The sequence below is a fragment of the Anabrus simplex genome, chromosome 3, assembly GCF_040414725.1.
Source record: "Anabrus simplex isolate iqAnaSimp1 chromosome 3, ASM4041472v1, whole genome shotgun sequence".
In the NCBI taxonomy this organism is placed as follows: Eukaryota; Metazoa; Arthropoda; class Insecta; order Orthoptera; family Tettigoniidae; genus Anabrus; species Anabrus simplex.
The window spans coordinates 45468129-45487658 of NC_090267.1; the positions used below are offsets into that span (position 1 = coordinate 45468129).

Below are 19530 nucleotides of genomic sequence, written 5' to 3' on the forward strand. Positions count from 1 at the left end.
CATAGAAATAGACCTTTGAAGTTCACATGAAGTCACTGGCGCGTATTTCAAATGTATGGCAAAGAAATATATAACTGTAGACTTGCTAAAGCAAGGAAGGTGTTTATTAAGATAGAAGAAGTTTGATCTCATGAAAAGCAGATATACTTATTAGGAAAATATTTCTGAAGACTTTTGTATGAAGTGTAGTCCTTCATGGAAGTGAAACATGGCAATAACCGTAGGAGAAAGAAAGAAGGAAAGATAAAAGGTGCCTTTGACATATGACATTAAACCGAGGACTGGCGAAAGGACCACAAAAGAAGAGTCACTAAATGTCAGAGGAGAACAATGTGACAAAGTTTGTGCATGGGAAGATTGATGCACATCTCGAGACACTCAAGACTTGCACCGTCAACATAACTAAGGGATGCAATTCTTTGACAGAATACCTCACTTTAAATTATTAAATTATTTTTGGATGTTAGAGTCGTACAGGCTTTTAAAACTAGTGTTTAATTCTTTGTCTTCTTTTTGTGCCTTTACCATTACTGAACGTTAGCCAAAATCAAAGCGAAGTAAAATTAGTGACAAAAAGATTGTGTTTTCTTTCAAATGCGCAATATCCTTCAAAATATTTAAAATATGTAATATTTATCAAAATACTTATTATGCATCGAAATATCTAAAAATATGTAACTTTAATCTCTTGGAATAATGATCCTTTTAGTGTGCTTCGCCGACATTTTAGCTTTTCTTACAGCTACAACTATGGGAATAGAATATGTAATTACATATAATCCAGGATCTAATTTATGACTTATGGTTATGATAGGAGACAATATTTTTTTAAATATGCCTCCATATTTCATGACAAAGTTATCGTTGCTTTAGATAATTTATATACAGTAGTCTACTGCTTTCTAATTTTGACAGTATTAAGTAATTAAGTTAAAGGGATAATCAAAATACTTCAAATAGGCTGTTAAGAATAATGTTTGCACTGTAAATCGCTGAGTATTTTACACAGTGTATTGTTGTACCTAATTTCCTGTTGCTCTCATGCCCTGGAAATGAAATAAATATGTTACTAAATAAAGTTAATATACAATCTGTCTTTAAACTCCTGTTAAGTAACATGAATAGTACGGTAACGTTTTATTCGTGATTTTTCTTAATCGTGTGTCACCAAATACTTCTCTATGTTTTCCACTGTGGTATTTTGGCGCTCATCCGATGTTTCCTTAGTAGGTTGAGAAAGACCGTTCAACAACGCAGGAAGTTCTTTCTTTCTTTCTTAATCTGTTTATCGTCCAGGGTTGGCTTTTCCCTAGGAGTTAGCGAGGGATCCCACCTCTACCGCCTCAAGGGCAGTGTCCTGGAGCTTCAGACATCGGGTCGGGGATACAACTGAGAAGAATGACCAGTACCTCGCCCAGGTGGCCTCACCTGCTTTGATGAACAGGGGCCTTGGTGGGGGATGGGAAGATTGGAAGGGATAGACAAGGAAGAGGGAAGGAAGCGGCCGTGGCCTTAAGTTAGGTACCATCCCGGCATTTGCCTGGAGGAGAAGTGGGAAACCACGGAAAACCACTTCCAGGATGGCTGTGGTGGGAATCGAACCCACCTCTACTCAGTTGACCTCCCGAGGCTGAGTTGACCCCATTCCAGCCCACATACGACTTTTCAAATTTCGTGATAGAGCCGGGAATCGAACCCCGACCTCCGGGGGTGGCAGCTAATCACACTAACCACTACACCACAGAGGCGGACATCGCAGGAAGTTACCGGTGCATATTTAAAAATTTAAACTACTTGGGTGCAATGTCATCCAAGGGCTCATCTTGTTCGCCACTAACGATCTTGCAAACAGGTACAGAGCTTGAATAACCTAGATTTCGTTTCAAGACTGCACGGAGTTTGTTAGAAACTCTGACCAATGAAAGGCACCTAGGCATCCCAGATTTCGAGAAAGAATCAGTACTCTGGTACGCAGTTGAAGCACTCGGACCTACTGTATTACACAGAAAAAGCGTTCCAAACCCCAATGTTAAAGAAATGTTAAAGCCAACTTTAGCAACTGAAATATATTCTAAGCTAGGGGACCCATGCGAGAAATCTCGCATATTCATAAAGTACGTGGTGGAGTACCCCCTAGTGAAAATACTGGCGAATTAAGGAATACATGAATCAGTACAATATTAGACAGTCTTACTTACCACTTAATGTAATCTTTGATTTTTTTACATTTATGTTATCCACTTGAACGGAAGCAAATGCAAGTGCATTATTATACTGTCGAATGTTCCGGAAGTAATTTTTAGTTTTACTGTCATTCTTTTCTTAACTGTTAGTTACAGTATATTATAACGGCATGAAACAGGTGTCCCAGAGGCCCAGTGAACAGCAATGATGGCGCGTATTTTCCTACAGCATCAGTATTTGCAAATCGCACACTTCGCACATTTTTAAACTCATTTTTTAAAGAAATTATCGATACTTATGAAATGAGAGTGGAATTCTTCACTGCTAATGTCTATAATATTTCTTTTGATTGCTTATTGGTCATGATCGGTTATTGTGAGCGCGGGAAAAGGGATCTATATTACTGAAATAATATACAGTCATGGGAAAAAATATTCGTACACCTCAAACGTTAAGCAATGTTGTCGTTTGTAGTTGACGCATTGCTCATAGGCTGCTAGAAATTTCACTACTTTTCTATATTTCGGTATTTCGCGAAACATGAATATAACTACGTACCGGAAATAACAATATTACTTTAGAAATATTTATTTTAACAAACGTGTCATTCAATAAGTTCGAAATACAGATGCATAAAAAGTATTCGTAGAGATGGTTTATCTCACATCAAAGTCCTTGATAACATCCCTTGCGACGCAGGTAAGCAGTAAAGGTCACGTATTGAACCAAGTCAGTTGTGCTTCAGTCGTTCTAAACAACAAGTGATACAGTCAATCAGTAAGATGGGCCGCAAAATGAAAGAAACAACAGAAGAAGAGAGAAGAATTGTAATCCGGGCTCATAATTCCTGTGAATTGCTCTCGGAAATATCGAAACTTGTGAAGAGTCCAAGATCTACAATTGAGGGAATTATTGACAGGTATGGTGAGAGAAAAACTATCAAAAATTCACGTAGACGTGGACGTCCATGCAATCTAGACGATCGAATTAAAAGACTAATCCTCAGGAAAGTTAAGAAAAATCCTATAATCAGTGCTGCAAAACTGAAGTCTGAACCAGGAAATGATTTAAAACTTAATATCTGTGCTTCCACAATTCAAAAGTTTTTATATACGAATGGGTATCATTGTAGAAATGCCAGGCGAAAACCTTGAATTACCCCAGCAAATAGGAAGAAAAGACTACAATATGCTACAGGCTATAAACATGCCTCTCTAGAATTTTGGGATCGAGTTATATTTACAGATGAAAGTAAATTGACCGTTTTTCAAGAATATGGCAAAAAGGTGTGGAGGAAAACGAACACAGAACTCGAAGAAAAAAGTCTGTTTTCTTCAGTGAAGTATGGTGGAGGTTGTTTAGTGGTTTGGGGGTGCATGAGCTCAGCTGAAGTAGGTTCTTTAGAATTCATAGATGGAAAGATGGACCGTAAATACTATATTGAAGTTCTGATGAAACATCTAGCATCTAGTGCCGAAAAGATGGTACTTCTGGGTAGTTATGTATTCATGCAAGATAATCATTCAAAGCATATGGCCCTTGATACACGATTGTGGATTTTATACAACACACCCAAATACATGGTGACACCGCCTAATCCCCGCTTCTGAATCCGATTGAACATGTGTGGGCTTATCTTGATGATGATGATGATGCTTGTTGTTTTAAGGGGCCTAACATCGAAGGTCATCGGCCCCTAATGGTACGAAATGAAAGAACAAAAATTACAAAGGCATCCACTGAACAAAATAAAAGAAAAAATGTCATGAAGAATGAATGGATGGACAGGAACCCAACAAAACACAAAACAAACAAACAAAAACAAAAACCAGTGGATCGGATTCAACAGAGAACGAAAATAACATTACTACCGACCAAGGAACCACTCATAAAGCACAATGATGCTTGGTGTCTAAACGGGGTGCAAAATCCACGTCTAATGCCCCACAGAATGGTACACGTCGCGAGTAAAATAGAACCATGGTATGTGTCACGTTGGGGTATTAATCACAAGTAGCAAGGACTCACGGCGTTCCACAAAAGATGGTACTACTCACAAGTATTGTACTCCGTACAGGTAACGCAGACCTATGGTGTTTCGCACACAATGGCGCCACCCACAGCCAACGCAAACCGATGAGTTTCCTCACCTAGGGTACTAGTCACGGGTGCCGGTCCCAAGGGCCCCGTGGTGTTCCACACATAGTGAGTACTAATCACAGGCAACGCATACCCACGATGTCGCTCATATAGTGGTACAACTCACAGGCTACGCCCAGACCCGCGGTGTTGCCCACATGGGTACAACGCACGGGTACTGGAATCCACCAGGCCAGGCTTTTTACTGCAACGAATCACAAACATACTTCGTACCATGTTGGTGATACTACTCGCAAGTACGTGCAACCCATGGTGTTCCCCGCATGATGGTACGAATCAAAAGTCGTTTCATGGTTCTAATTCATTCATCCCTTGGTCGCCCCTTTTAGTCGCCTCGCACGACAGGCAGGGGATACCGCGGGTGTATTATTCGTCAGCCTCCCCCACCCACAGGGGGTGTGTGTTTGGTCCGCGAGAGGTATTTTATTTCCCTCAAGTCCGCCGGCAAGCCGGTTAGGACCCCCCTATCCGCCACCTGGGACGCGCCACGTGGGAGTATCACCTCTCCCCCTGCTACGCCTGCGTAGCAGGTTCGTGGGGGCTTATCTTAAAAAATAAAAAAAGAGACTGAGCAAAATAAATATTTCATCAAAGCCAGTTTTGAAAATGGCTCTTTTGGAAGAATGGGGTAAGATTGAGCCCACCTTCACCTCCAAACTATTTCATTCAGAGCCTAGGCGGCTTGAGGCCGTTATAAAATCAAAAGGATTGCCAAAAAATACTAAATGTGCACAAAAGTCAGTGGAGAATGAAAGTAAAACCGGACTGTACGAATACTTTTTATGAGTATGAAATCGTGATATTTTCATTTATTTATGTATTAATGACAGAGACGTCTATCAATTTTATGTTTTATAATGTACATGTATTTAGATAATGTACAGAAAGCTAACCTATTTATGTTATACAACGTACATAACAATAAGTGTCCTAAGTAAAGTATTTTTGTTTCAGTATTAAGTGTACGAATACTTTTTACTATGACTGTATATGATGAGATGAAATTAGCCAATTATTTTATTATAGTCCGAAAATTAAATGAGCTGACACAATTTTTAATTTTGTTGAATACTTACCAGGATATGTACAAAAATGTTACATTCTGCACATAATATGTATAATATTACTAAGTATATATATAATGATACACAGGTATAACAATATCAGAACCACAATTCACCGACATTTTCAGTTGCGGCAAGTAAAGGAATGGAAATTTAATTACCCAAAACTCCGGGTCCTACTATTGAGTAAAGCGTGACACTATACGGAAGTGAAATAAGGAAAATGACTGAAGATAGATGTGGTTTGGGTGAGAAAGCTGAACGTGGGAGGAGTAGACTTATCGTAAATAAAGAGGTGGGTCAGTGATGAAAGATTTGACAAAATTTTATGAGAAGACGAGAAAACTGATAAGTGATATCTGTAGACTCCCAAACATCTTCTTTTGGTATTTGAGGGAATTGTAGTGGGGTGAGCATGGTAGGCTCAGATCACGATATTGAATATGTCAAGTTGATTGGAGTATGTTTAGAACGGAGTAGGCACTTGCGTAGAAATGAAGTGTTTTGCAGCGTACAGGGTGGCATAGAAAGGGACATAAAATCTCTCCCATTTCTGGCCATGTGAAATATCATTTAAATTCTGTTCCTAGTACTTACACTGAGATCAATTCCTGTAGTCGAGTTACACCCTGAAGACGTTGTTCAGTGTGAGTTTATCTTCGTGTTAACATTCATCTTCGGCTGAATCACAGTCAATCCGCTGGTTGGGTCATTCGACGTTTTCTCCACTGTTTTGTCTGTAAAAAAGAAGGATATAAAGTAAATTAAACTTCAAAATTCTGCAAAATTGTCATTAGGTAGGAGAAACTTAAATGTAACAAGTTAACTTAGATGTAAGCATTATTAACATGGTGCAGTTTTAAGCCAGGTAAAGTGACTAAGATATCGGTTCAATATCATTTCTTACAAACTAGATACTGTACAGCCGAGTCCGAGAAAACAGAATTACTCTCCATCACATTTTCCACCACTCTTTACTTATGATATCACAGTGTGGTTTCCTTGATTACAACCATCGAATATTAGATATTCCTTCATTTACAGTTCCATATTTCACGTTGACATTGTTCATTAAAGCATAAAAATACCGTACAAAAAATGTCGATTAGAGTGATGCAAATGGTGATGCACTGGTACTAGATGGTCATGTGATCCTTCTTTCTTTCTTTCTTTCTTTCTTTCTTTCTTTCTTTCTTTCTTAATCCGTTTACCCCCGCCCCAGGGTTGGTTTTTCCCTCGACGCAGCGTTGTATCCCATCTCTACCACCTCAAGGGCATAGACCTGGAGCGTGAGACTTTGAGCGGGGATACAACTGGATAAGAGAACCAGTACCTCACCCAAGTGACGTTCACCTGCTATGCTCAACAGGGGCCACTTGGGGTGGCCTTAAGTTAGATACCATCCCAGCATTTGTCTGGAGGAGAAGTGGGGAAACCACGGAAAACTACTTCGAGGGCGGCTGAGGAGGGAATCGAACCCCCTGTACTCAGTTGGCCTCCCGAGGCTGAGTGGACCCCGTTCCCGTCCTCGAAGCACTTTCCAAATTTCGTGGAATATAACCCGGGCCTCCGGGGGTGGCAGCTTATCACACTAACCACTACATCGCAGAGGTAGACCATGACACCTTTCACTGCTGACATATGATCATGGCAGTCAAGTGGTGTGCGTGTGCCAGTCGGTTGTAAAGAAAGGATGCATCAAGTTCGGTCAAAGCAGGACCTGACAGACTCGTAAATGTGGGCTATCATGTTTGTTGTACATTTACATGACACAGGACATGAAGTGTCAAATATACAAAATTCTCTCGGGTCCGGTCTCTCCAGCTTTGTGTTAAATTTAATTTAACACATGTTAACTAACAACTGTTATTAATTTAACACTTCGGTTAAAAGTGCCCTGTTTCACGAACACATTTCCAGAATTTGTTATGAAACAATTGTTAACGACAAATTAACACATTTCCATGATATTTCTGAACGCGTTTGGCTGTGAGCGTGTTCTGTTTCTTTACATAAAGCGCTCCTAGCGGTATGTTGGAATAGTATTTTGTCACGCACGCTTGACATTATTATTGGTTATGGTTAGCAGAGACTGCTAAGACGTAAACATGTGTAGTAAGAGGCAACAAAAACGTTATTATGGCGAATGCTGGACAAATATTGTTATAAATTTTAATTTTAAAGTATGCGAGTGTGCTTGAAAATTGAAAGAATGGGCTGTTATATCACAACATGCAATGCATTCTTGTACGGGTGCAATCTAAGGCTCCTACATCACCGGGTAAATGTGATAATTGATATATACTGAATGATTTTTGGGGATTCTTTTACTGCAGGGAAAATAATATAGGCCTAATGCCTTGTTAATGCAACAATGGTAGCAGGAATTCTTCGCAGAATCATACACACTCTTGTCTTGCACTCGTGAATATAGTCGCCTACAATTACATCAGAAGTGTCTCAAGCATAATATCCAACAAGCAGAGGCCAGACCCTGCGGCCAACCGATTTCAACGAGCTTCAATGTACCTGTGGGGGACACTCAACAATAACTCGTGTAAGGTCAGTACACTTTCGTTTTCGAAAAAAAACTGAGGTCAAATGTCATGACACAGGATCCACTTCGGCCAATGTAGAGGTGATAGAACACTAAAAGGGGAACAAATTTTGCTTAAATATGTCAGGTCCGCAACCTAATAATTTCGGAAAAATGTATGAATCCCCGATTACAATGCAACGCATATATACATGCATTTACGCCATAGTCAAACGGTGTGGTGGCGTAGTGGCCCCGTACTCATCTGCGAACGTCGTAGACGTGAGTTCGAGTCTCGTCGCAGCTGTAGTTCTTGTACAAAATAAATTACTATATGAGGAAACAAAATTATTACGCAAATTGTAGTAGACTTAATTTTCTACCTGAAATTAATATGGGCCTAAACGTTCTCACAGTTACTGCTGAATGTGTCTCTCTGTGTGTATATATATATTAATTTGAGGTAGAAAATAATGTTCACTGCAGTTTGCCTAATATTTTTATTCTCAAATAATAATTTAATTTGTATAAAGGAATATATCTACAGCTGAACTCGAACTCCCGTCGTCACAGTTCGTAAACAAGTACGGTTTTGATTCCCTCCTCAGCCATCCTGGAAGTGGTTTTCCGTGGTTTTGCACTTCTCCTCCAGGCAAATGCCGGAATAGTACCTAACTTAAGGACACGGCCGCTTCCTTCTCTCTTCCTTGTCTATCCCTTCCAAACTTTCCATCCCCCCAGACGGCCATTCCCATGGGGTCATTCCCTGAGTCCGAGGGAAAAACCGACCCTAGAGTGTAAACAGATGAAGAAGAAGAGGAAGAAGGAGAAATAGATTGGACGCAGGGTATGACTCTCCTTGTGAAATCTATAAGCAACTGCTGCACTGGAGACACTCATAAGTTTCAATCTGCTGGAAACTCTAACCTATTTTCAATTTTTTCTAGTACCTTGTTCGTTATGGCTTTGGTAATTAGATATCTTTGTAGAAATCTTTCTTCTGACAACTCTAAAAAGTCTTTTACCTTCTTCAGTTTTTTTATAGTCTTCATACAGCCGTAAAGCTTCAAACTTACGTTTTCTCCATGCCTCCATTTTAAAATGTTAGCAGTTGTTAAGAAATTTAACACAGAGCTGCTGCCATGTTAATTTAACACAAGTATTAGCAATTTGTTAGAGTTAACAATTCTTGTTGAGACAGTCATTTTGTTAAGTTATGTGTTACGTCTCCTTAACAGCAGTGTTAAAACTTAACATTCGTTGACGAAACTGGGCCTAAACATTTAAAGCACACAACCAAAAGAGATAGAACGGACCATCTTAGAAACTCTAGAAATTTATAGACAACAATTAATAGATCCTTAACACATGATCAGTGATTGAAAATGAAAATTTAAAAACAATATTAAGCTTTAGCAGCAAATGCTTGTTACTGAGACGACACAAACCAGCGCAGACGCAATTTAATGTACATAGCTCGTTTTCTTAACCTTCCACTTCGGCGAAGCGATCACTGTGGCCTCGGAGACGAATGCCTACGTAGTTGCCCGCTGTACGGGATACTTTCCGCTCTCCACTACCTCGCTCGAATTTCTTCACGTTGTTAAGACTCGACAGGTTCACTGTTTCAAAAATATATATTGTTCAGTCGAATATAATTTGCGCACAAAGTAGTCATTTTCTTAAAAGTCACTACCCGATATGAGGATACGAGCTTCATCCACAGTATACAGTGTATCATGCACTAGCTACATTACACGGACCTGTCCGGTCACTTCCCTGATTGTTTTCTGTTAGGTATTTTATTACCTGTTAATTATGTGTGAACGCATTTTTGTAGATTTCTTTATTGTGAGGTTCTCTGATACTTTATTAACTATTTTGTAGTTTAAGAGTTACTGTTCTTTCTTACTTAATCTGTTTACACTCCAGGGTTGGTTTTTCCCCCGGACTCAACGAGGGATTCCACCTCTACCGCCTCAAGGGCAGTGTCCTGGAGCGTGAGACATTGGGTCTGGGGATACAACTAGGGAGTATGACCAGTACCCCGCCCAGGCGGCCTCACCTGCTGTGCTGAACAGGGGCCTTGGTGGGGGATGGGAAGATTGGAAGGGATAGACAAGGAAGAGGGAAGGAAGCGGCCGTGGCCTTAAGTTAGGTACCATCCCGGCATTTGCCTGGAGGAGAAGTGGGAAACCACGGAAAACCACTTCCAGGATGGCTGAGGTGGGATTCGAACCCACCTATACTCAGTTGACCTCCCGAGGCTGAGTGGACACCGTTCCAGCCCTCCTACCACTTTTCAAATTTCGTGGCAGAGCCGGGAATTGAACCCGGCCCACCGGGGGTGGCAGCTAATCACGCTAACCACTACACCACAGAGGCGGACTAGAGTTATTGTTATGTGATTAATTTCATGTTTTAGTTATAGACTGCATCGGGCGAGTTGGAAGTGCGGTTAGAGGCGCGCGCCTGTGAGCTTGGATCCGGTAGACAGTGGGTTCGAATCCCACGCATCCCTGAAGATGGTTTTCCGTGGTTTCCCATTTTCACACCAGGCAAATGCTGGGGCTGTACCGTAATTAAGGCCACGGCCGCTTCCTTCTAACTCTTAGGCCTTTCCTGTCCCATCGTCACCATAAGACCTATCTGTGTCTGTGCGACGTAAAGCCACTAGCAAAAGAGTTATAGACTGGTTTTTCTTCGTTAATTAAAGTAATCTCGGTCAGTTTGGACATTTTCGTCACCTCTTCTCGCCAAGCCTACGCAACTGAACCGGTACAAAGGCACCCAGAATGTCGCAATGCATCTTAGAGAATTCAGAAACTATGGATTCGACGCTAATATTACTCGTTTTCGATTATTCTTGTATGTCATCCCCCCCCCCCCTCCATAGGATTGCTAGTGATGTCATTTCCCTCCAGAATTTTTTCGAGATATTAATTCAAATTTGTACGAAGTTTGACTGTCGGCTATTCAGGAAGATGCTCTACAAACATACTATCCGTGAAACTATTAGTGACACTTCGTTTTACGGGGTGAGGGGGTAGGAGGGAACTGAACTCTTCCAGTGGAACTTGCAACTGAATGGAAATAAAATCGGAATTGCATCGATAGTGTGATCGATATGAATTTTCCGACCCTTTATTACTATTTTTTTTTTTGCTAGTTGTTTTACGTCGCACCGACACAGACAGGTCTTACGGCGACGATGGGACAGGAAAGGGATAGGAGTGGGAAGGAAGCGGCCGTGGCCTTAATTAAGGTACAGCCCCAGCATTTGCCTGGTGTGAAAATGGGAAACCACGGAAAACCATTTTCAGGGCTGCCAAAAGTGGGGTTCGAACCTACTATCTCCCGAATGCTGGATACTGGCCGCACTTAAGCGACTGCAGCTATCGAGCTCGGTCTTTATTACCTAAAGCCCACGACTGCGTCACTCACGCGCCCTTGTATATAGAATTCTTGTGATGTTTTTCTTTATTATCCATATAATATCTATCATAATTAAATAGCTAGAGTGGCCTATCTCTGTTTACTTGGGGGCGTGGAGAGGCAGGAAAACTTTTAATTATCTTACTTGTGAAAACAGACTTTCCCGTATATGCAGCAGATCGTTCAATCGATTTCTTTCGTTCTTTCTTAATCTGCTTACCCTCCAGGGATAGTTTTTCCCTCGGACTCAGCGAGGGACCCCACCTCTACCGCCTCAAGGGCAGTGTCCTGGAGCTTCAGACTCTTGGTCTGGGGATACAACTGGGGAGTATGACCAGAACCTCGCCCAGGCGGCCTCACCTGCTATGCTGATCAGGCGATGGGAAGATTGGAAGGGATAGGCAAGGAAGAGGGAAGGAAGCGGCCGTGGCCTTAAGTTAGGTACAATCCCGGCATTTGCCTGGAGGAGAAGTGGGAAACCACGGAAAACCACTTCCAGGATGGCTGAGGTGGGAATCGAATTCACCTCTACTCAGTTGACCTCCCGAGGCTGAGTGGACCCCGTTCCAGCCCTCGTACCACTTTTCAAATTTCGTGGCAGAGCCGGGAATCGAACCCGGGCCTCCGGGGGTGGCAGCTAATCACACTAACCACTACACCAGAGAGGCGGACTCAATCGACTTACTGAGGAGAAAGAACAACTTTTTATTTTATTTTTTCTGTATCACAGCAGTCTTCTACGACTCCTATTATTTCATCATCATCAAATGCTTTCATTCCCCACCCTGAAGGGGTGGAGCGGGCCACCCAGAGGGCAACAACTCTCTCCCTGGCTGGGAGAAATGGTGTGGCATGAAAGGAGTGGTGGATAGGTGAGGTGGATGGAATGGTATGTCAATTTGTTGGGTAGTTTTAATGGGTTTTGTGGTTGAATGGGACGTGAGTTCGGGATAAATTTATTACAGGTATGTTGGGGGAGGGGCTTTTTAAAGAAATAGTACAAAATTATTTCTGGTCCAGCACATAGTTAAGAGTGGATTATTAGAATAAATAAATAGATTCAGCAGATGGACATACAATGATATATGATGAAATTTTCAATGACAGGAAGGGAATGATAATTACATGCATTGTCATAGATGACTGAATTACATGTACTGCGCCATGGTGGGGGTGTGATAAGCGTCATGCAATTATATTTAGTTATGGAGGAATATATATATTTCATTTTCAGAAGCAAGAAGATCGTGCTGTACATACAGTAAGAACAGGCCAGGCCGAGATGGTATGGCGAAACATGCACAGAATATTGTCTCCACTGAGATTAACCAACACAATGTACGGCAGAATTAGAATTCTCAGAAATTGTGACGAGGGGGAAAGAGAAAGGCACGAGTTGTTGACTAGTTGCGGAAAGTTTTCATAGCCCCGGGCCGAATAGGTAGTGACAAGAGCGCAGAGAGCCGCGTGCAAATTTCTGAGGAATGATGGCCGGGTATCTCCATGTAACTAGCGGGAGTTGAACGCAGGGTTGGTACTGGAAGAAAAAAATATGAGCCTTCCCGATCACGTGGTTTAGGTGGACCAATGGAAAAATTCACTTGACCAAAGAAAGGCGACAACTTCGTATTGTAAGAAGCACTAGCGAGGCTAACTCCGTGGATTAAACTGATAGAAGGAAGTGAATTATCAATTCAGAATAAAGTGGAATTTAGGAGCCTTACTATACCATAAAACTTATAAAAAGTTAATAATTGCGGGAGATTGCATGGTGTAATTCTGAGAATTCATGGACGCTATTCGTTGATTGGCTGAAGGCAAAGAAAGCCACAAAAGAGCGCGAAATCCCGAGCCGGGATACGGCAGCTAAATTCGCGAATATATCCATTACCAGCGAACGATAATAGTTGAGAATTGGTATAGAGCATTTGAGAACATAATTACATCATTGGATCATATATTAAAGCCACGGGCCAAACCGCAAAGTGTCGTATGAAGATATCGGGACTGCGCGTCCCAAGATGAACTCCGGTGAACTCGGAAGAGAGGGGATACAAGTATAAATATGAGGTCGTGGACAAGGACTGACAACTACTTCTGACAAAGTCTTCGGGCGGTCACCATGCCAGTGGTGCGTAACTACTTTTGACAAAGCGTTCGAGCGGTCACCACGCCAGGGGTGCGTGACAACTTCTGATATTTTGTTCGAGCCGTGATTACGCCAGAGGTGCGAGTGTGTACTTACTCGTGGAGTAGAGTTCGAAGTATTATATTGTTACATAGTACAGTGATTCATGACGTGATGTAGCTCATATTACAGTCTTGAACAGTATACTAGTATGGAGTGTTTCAAATAGACAGGACTCAGTAAAGCATAACTTACGGAGTGTGAGATTCTACCAACAGATTAGAAAGTGCGCTACATGAGAACGGTCACGAGTGTTTATGTCACCTAGTAAACAGTCGATTCTAAACTGATACCTGGTCAGCTACACGAACGTGAGACGGGAAATTCAAGTGCGCACACGGGCCGTTGTAAAGGGGATCCCGAGGTATCCCATGTTCCTAGTGTCTGGGAAAGGAATGAAGAATGTATATCTACATTAAGTGGGCTAGATACAAGGCCGAGAGTGTAAAATTTGTGAGTAGAATTTAGGGTGGAAATTATTCCAGAGTGCAACAGTTATTTTATTTGTTTTTATTCAAAATGTGTAAAGTTGAAAAGGGTCAAGGATTAATTCTTCAAGCTGGCATGAATACCAGTGGAATGCAGGGCTAAAGACTGGACGGGGCCTGTGCTTCTCGTCCGGGGTTAGCAGACTACAATGGCAGAGATGAGTAACCTTTTAAAATATTAGTAGATTGCTATCGTTAGGGGGAGGAAATCATATTATTTTATCATGGTAACTTGACTGTGAAACGAGCCGTTTCCGGCTCGTATAAATTCAAAGATAGATAGACAATGGGACAAATTAATACGTACATGATTATATCGAGCACTCATCATAATTTTGATTATTAAATAGAGTATAGTAGGGTTGAGTTGTTCATTCAAGTGCTTGAGTTGTTTGATATGATATGGAGCACGTTTCACGTAAAGATAATGTTAATATTCATTTAGAAGTGCTTCCAAAGTGTTTTTCCGTTATCGGAACTTTTACAGATATTAAGGCATGTTGTTAAGATAATCCAGAGGTAGGATTGCCAAGTGATTTAAATTGTTGTGGGACGGAATGAAGTCCATTGATTTGTTTGTAAATATCGCGAAGTTCGCCAGTGGACAAAATAATAATAATCTGTACAAGTGTCGAAGTAGTACATTAACATTTGGTAATGTGTAAAGGCGTGTTTAATAATAATCTTTGAGAATAAAGGCACGGGCCTAGTTGGATAGAATGATTGCAAATTAAAGTAATTTAAATGTGGAGATCACATGTGCCGTGAATAATTATAATTTGGGCAGTGAATCCGGTTTTAACACTAATTTTTGATTTAACGTTTTGGACTCCATAATAATCATAAAAAATTTTGGTAGAAACGAGATAGGCACTTTTATAATATGGTCACGCTATGTTTGAGATCCAGAGGGATTTGAGCCACAGGTTGAGATTTGGAGTTTTATGGGACAGAAATCCTGCCCGAAATGAAAGTGAATTGTACTGATCTTGATGAAGAAATAGATGGATCTTAAGGCCCACATAGAGGTTGTATTTATATACCGGTGTATTGAGTGGCAGAATAGAGTCCACACACCGAGGGTTAATTAGTGAAAATGTTTTGAAGAGTTCCAATGGACAAATGGACTTCAAAATGGAAAAGGAAGGAATAATTTAATACTTGCACAGATTGGAGGTATTTTCCCAACTGCGAGGTGTTATGGGATTTGAGAATTGTCTTAGGAGCACATGGTCTCCATGAATTAACGACAGTACGAAAATAAGGTTGCGGGTTCGAACACTATTATGTCCCGACCGATGTGAATTCGGATCTTGGTGATTTCTGTTTGGGAGAGAACGTATGTGACTAAATTATAAAGATGGGGAATAAAAATAAAGATTCTCGAGAGAATAATAATACTATTAATAATAATAATATTCCAAGTAAATCATGTCTGGATTGATTAGTGCCAAAATAAATCGGAATGGTAAAAGGGGTTATGTGTTAAACATATGTAGAGTGGACTACCGTGTAACAGGCGAAATTAATTTTTTTTAAATTAATAATAATAATAAATATATTTAAAAAAACTACTTTTTAAGAAGAATTTACTTTTTTATATTTTGGTCATAATAATGATGTTGGGAGTTGAAATGAAAAATTTGAGATTTTGAACTAATAATAATAATGAGAATATTTGCAGAAGGAGAAGAAGAATAATCAAAGCTACTTTTATTTATTTCAGATGAAAATAAAAATCGCGAAAAGTTGAAATATTATTCCGAGGATGATTACGGGTTACGATAATCATGATCTCCACAAATAATAATAATAATAATAATAATAATAATAATAATAATAATAATAATAATAATAATAATAATAATAATAATAATAATAATAATAATAATAATATTTCATAAAATATTATTTTATTTTATTTATTTTTCTTATTATTTCGGATGATGATGATGGATGATACTACGGAAGTCAGCTGGCGAATTAACGTAATAATGTCAATTGGTTGTAAATAATAAGTTAAGTTAATATGTGTAAAATGAAGGCAAATCCCTACATCTGGACCATTAGGTTAGAGTTCCTTTGTCGTATTCCTTCAACTAACGATTAGCATATCTTGGTTAGGAACCCGGGGAGAGTTTGTAGTTTCCCGGGTTGGTCTCATCTCAATCAAAGTGGAGGCGATAACATGGCCCATGTGATCGCGCCTACTTAGCCAACAGGTAATTGGTCCATGATCAAATATGGTCATGATGTTAACGAAGGTAAATCTGATACCTTCAGATATCAACGGTTCTACCACCCAAATGGAAGGGTGGTCAAAAGTGATAAATATTATGTAATCATTTTTCAGGAATAATTTGCCAAATTACCGGCAAATCAAGGGTCAACAGATTTTGTTGTGTGTAAAAATTATTTTGTTTACTTAAATAAAATGCTCCTTTAGCATTTGCAAGGAAACAGTTCCAGGTTCTTGTTCTTGTAGAATAGTAAACCCTTGGTGACCGTTCAAATATCCGTCCCCATCCCTAGGATGGAGCCTTCATAATTTCCCTTTGATCTGAATATATATAATTTGTGTGTTTTATGATGAGCCTTAAAGATAAAGATTAGAGTGTCCCGTTCAACCCTGTAGTACTGATTGGATGGCGCCCTTACATTTAGTTTGAGATCTTATATCTCAAAATATTTTTTTATTGAGTATTAGTTGCGATGGATTCGGACCGTAACACTCCCTGAGATAAATGCTGGTTGGGACTCAGGCTTTGAGCGGGTACAGTATATGTGAAATTATGAATGAAAATCTGATGTTACATTGTTCAATGTTATTTGAAAGTTGAATTGTAAGTGATGATACTGTAATGTTAATGGTGAGTTGAGCCTATGGTGAACAGAGAACTGTAGTCGCCTGACAATGACTATTGGGGAGGTGTAGTGTAGAAGGTGCGGTTGGATTGAAGGTAAGTACAGTCTGTTACCGTGGAGGTAGCCGGTGTGTGGGTTGAGTGAGTATACGGTGGTAGCGGAGTGGGGATAATATATAATAAGGGCAGGGAGTGTTAAGTTGGTCTGTAGGGATTGGAATGTGACTGGGTTGTTGGGATCAAGGGCCTTGCGAGGATCCTATTATTTTTCTGCGCGTACTGTGTATAGACAGTGATGTTCTTTTCCATGTAGGAGTTCTAAGGTGTCCATATGATGTAGGGCCTTCTTGGATTTTCCTTAGCCATTGCAATAGGTTTCAAAAGTCCATTTTTCACCTATATTTCTTTGCGTTATTGTACACATAAAAAGAGTACTCGAAGTTTTACGATTACACAACCAGATGTCTTACGGGGATGCATAATCTATTCACATTTGGTGTCATAGGTTGCCAATCCGTATCTCTAAGGCAGAGATAGCGAACCACTAGGTGACATGCGAACAGGATTTCGGTGGCACGCCACATGAACATATTAAAGTTTTTATATACGTCTTGTGCTACAGACTATACAATATCACATGGTTCGTATCGTCATAGTGTTTCACGTGTAAGAAATGAATATCGAAAACCTGGCTGTCAGTCAGTCAGTCGGTGAGTGAAGTTTGACGTGTGTGTGGTAGCCAGTAGCGCGTAATTATTCGTTGTGGGTTATTGTTTATTGAATGTCGTTTGTATACGGACCTCACAAACATGTTTTCGGTGCCGAAAAAAAAAACTTAACAAAAGTAGTAACCGGATTCTTCAAGAACAGTGGTCAACGGAATTCAGAGTGATAGAAATAAGCAATAACGCTTTGTGTTGCCTGTGACTGAAAACCGTCGTGTCCCGCACATTTAATGTAGGCCAAAAGCATCATTTCCGGACGAATCATTTAAATGTTAGTTCCATGTCAAATGAAGAACGAACAGATCTCGTTTCACAGAAAATCGAAGAATACACAAAGCAAACTATTTGTTTTGTATCATCTTTCAGGCCAAGGAATAATATCAGTGCGGATGTTTCCATCTGTCTCACTGCATATTAGAGCATGGGAAGCCGATTTTTGACGGTGAGTTCTTGAAAGAGACTTTGTTATCGACGTCCAATACATTAATTGAAGACTTTCCTAACAAACAGCAAATAATTAACAGAATTAAAGAAATGCCAGCCAGCTGAAATACTCTCAAAGGTAGAATAATAAGAATGAGTGAAGATGTTTCGGAGCATTTGAAAGCTGATTCGGATAACTCCCAGATGTATTCAGTATGTCTTGATGATGTGAACTTACAAGAAAGAATTGCTGTTTTGTCTGATTTCCTTGTGAAGATATGATGAGGGGAGGGAGGAATTAGTAAAATTGTTAAGTTTACGAAATATGACAATGGGTAAGGATATAATGAAGGATGTGCAGCAAGAACTTGTATTAAAATTGGGCTTTGACTTACAGAATAGCCTCAAGTATGGTGGGTATTCGTAATGGGTTTGTGCACTTTCTTAAAGAAAACGTTAAACACCCTACAATGAACGTTGTGAAGTCAACAGTTAGAATCCGTCTTGGTTCAGACCTATGTGCTTCTTGTGTGTACCGGAGGCTCAGAACAGCACAGCCGTTTTCCCGACGGCCAGCGATGTGCGTCCCGCTCACTCCAGCACAGGGACGGGGCCTTTTACTCTGGAGTCGTCAACATGAACCTAATATAAATGACATGGGTACTAAATGTGAGGACGATATTTCACTCGAAGTTCATTAGCAATATTAGTATTTTAATTGTTATATCTAATAATAGTTAATGACGAGGTGTGTTACAACGGGAGCTTCTTATATATTTTTAAAAGTAATGTTAGGTATTCTCGAAATACTTAAGAATGTATTTTTGATGTTTTTGCAAAATACAACCAAGAAACGTGCAGTCAAATGTATTTACAAGATATATATTAAATTAAATAAGTACATAAATCACTAAAAGAATAACTAACATATTATGAAACATAATTGGGAATTAAGAAAGGAAGTCGTACGGATGGGGGGGTTAGACATTCCATAAAAGAAAATAACAAGTGGCACAGTAAACATTTGATAATAATAAAACAGACTTAAAATGGCACACTAGCTGGAAAAGGTTCGCCATCCCTGCTCTAAGGTAACCGAAGTCTACAGATTCAGCACTAGTGAGCCAAAAGAAAAGAAGTCACCTCTGTACAGGCCATGAAGGCCCTTGGAGGGGTGGAAGGTAAAGGCTTCCTCTATCCGTAACCTCCGCACTTGATGGGGTAAAGTGGTTAGCTCTAAGCCCGGCCGCCTTTGTCCCCAGGAATTAACCTGGTACTCATTTTTGGTGTAGGCTGAATGAACCGCTTGGCCATGTACACGTCCGGAAGTGGAAATCTCGTTTCTTAAATTTTACGTCTCCCTGACGGGGATTCAAACCCACGTCCTTCCGGGCGAACCGATCACACCTTTACCGCCTCGGCCAGGCAACCCCTACTAGTGAGCCAAGGTATCACTAAAGTTT

General features: G+C 40.3%; 1 protein-coding gene across 1 annotated transcript in view; it reads right to left on the bottom strand.

Annotated features, from left to right (window-relative positions):
- The window catches only part of LOC136866643 (nose resistant to fluoxetine protein 6), a 323272-nt gene that overhangs the window by 2504 nt on the left and 301238 nt on the right, over nt 1-19530 (bottom strand). The window contains exon 13 of the mRNA XM_068226990.1: nt 6006-6145. Within this exon, the coding sequence (XP_068083091.1) occupies nt 6051-6145 (95 nt within the window). The 3' untranslated portion in view covers nt 6006-6050. The remainder of the gene's footprint in view (nt 1-6005; nt 6146-19530) is intronic.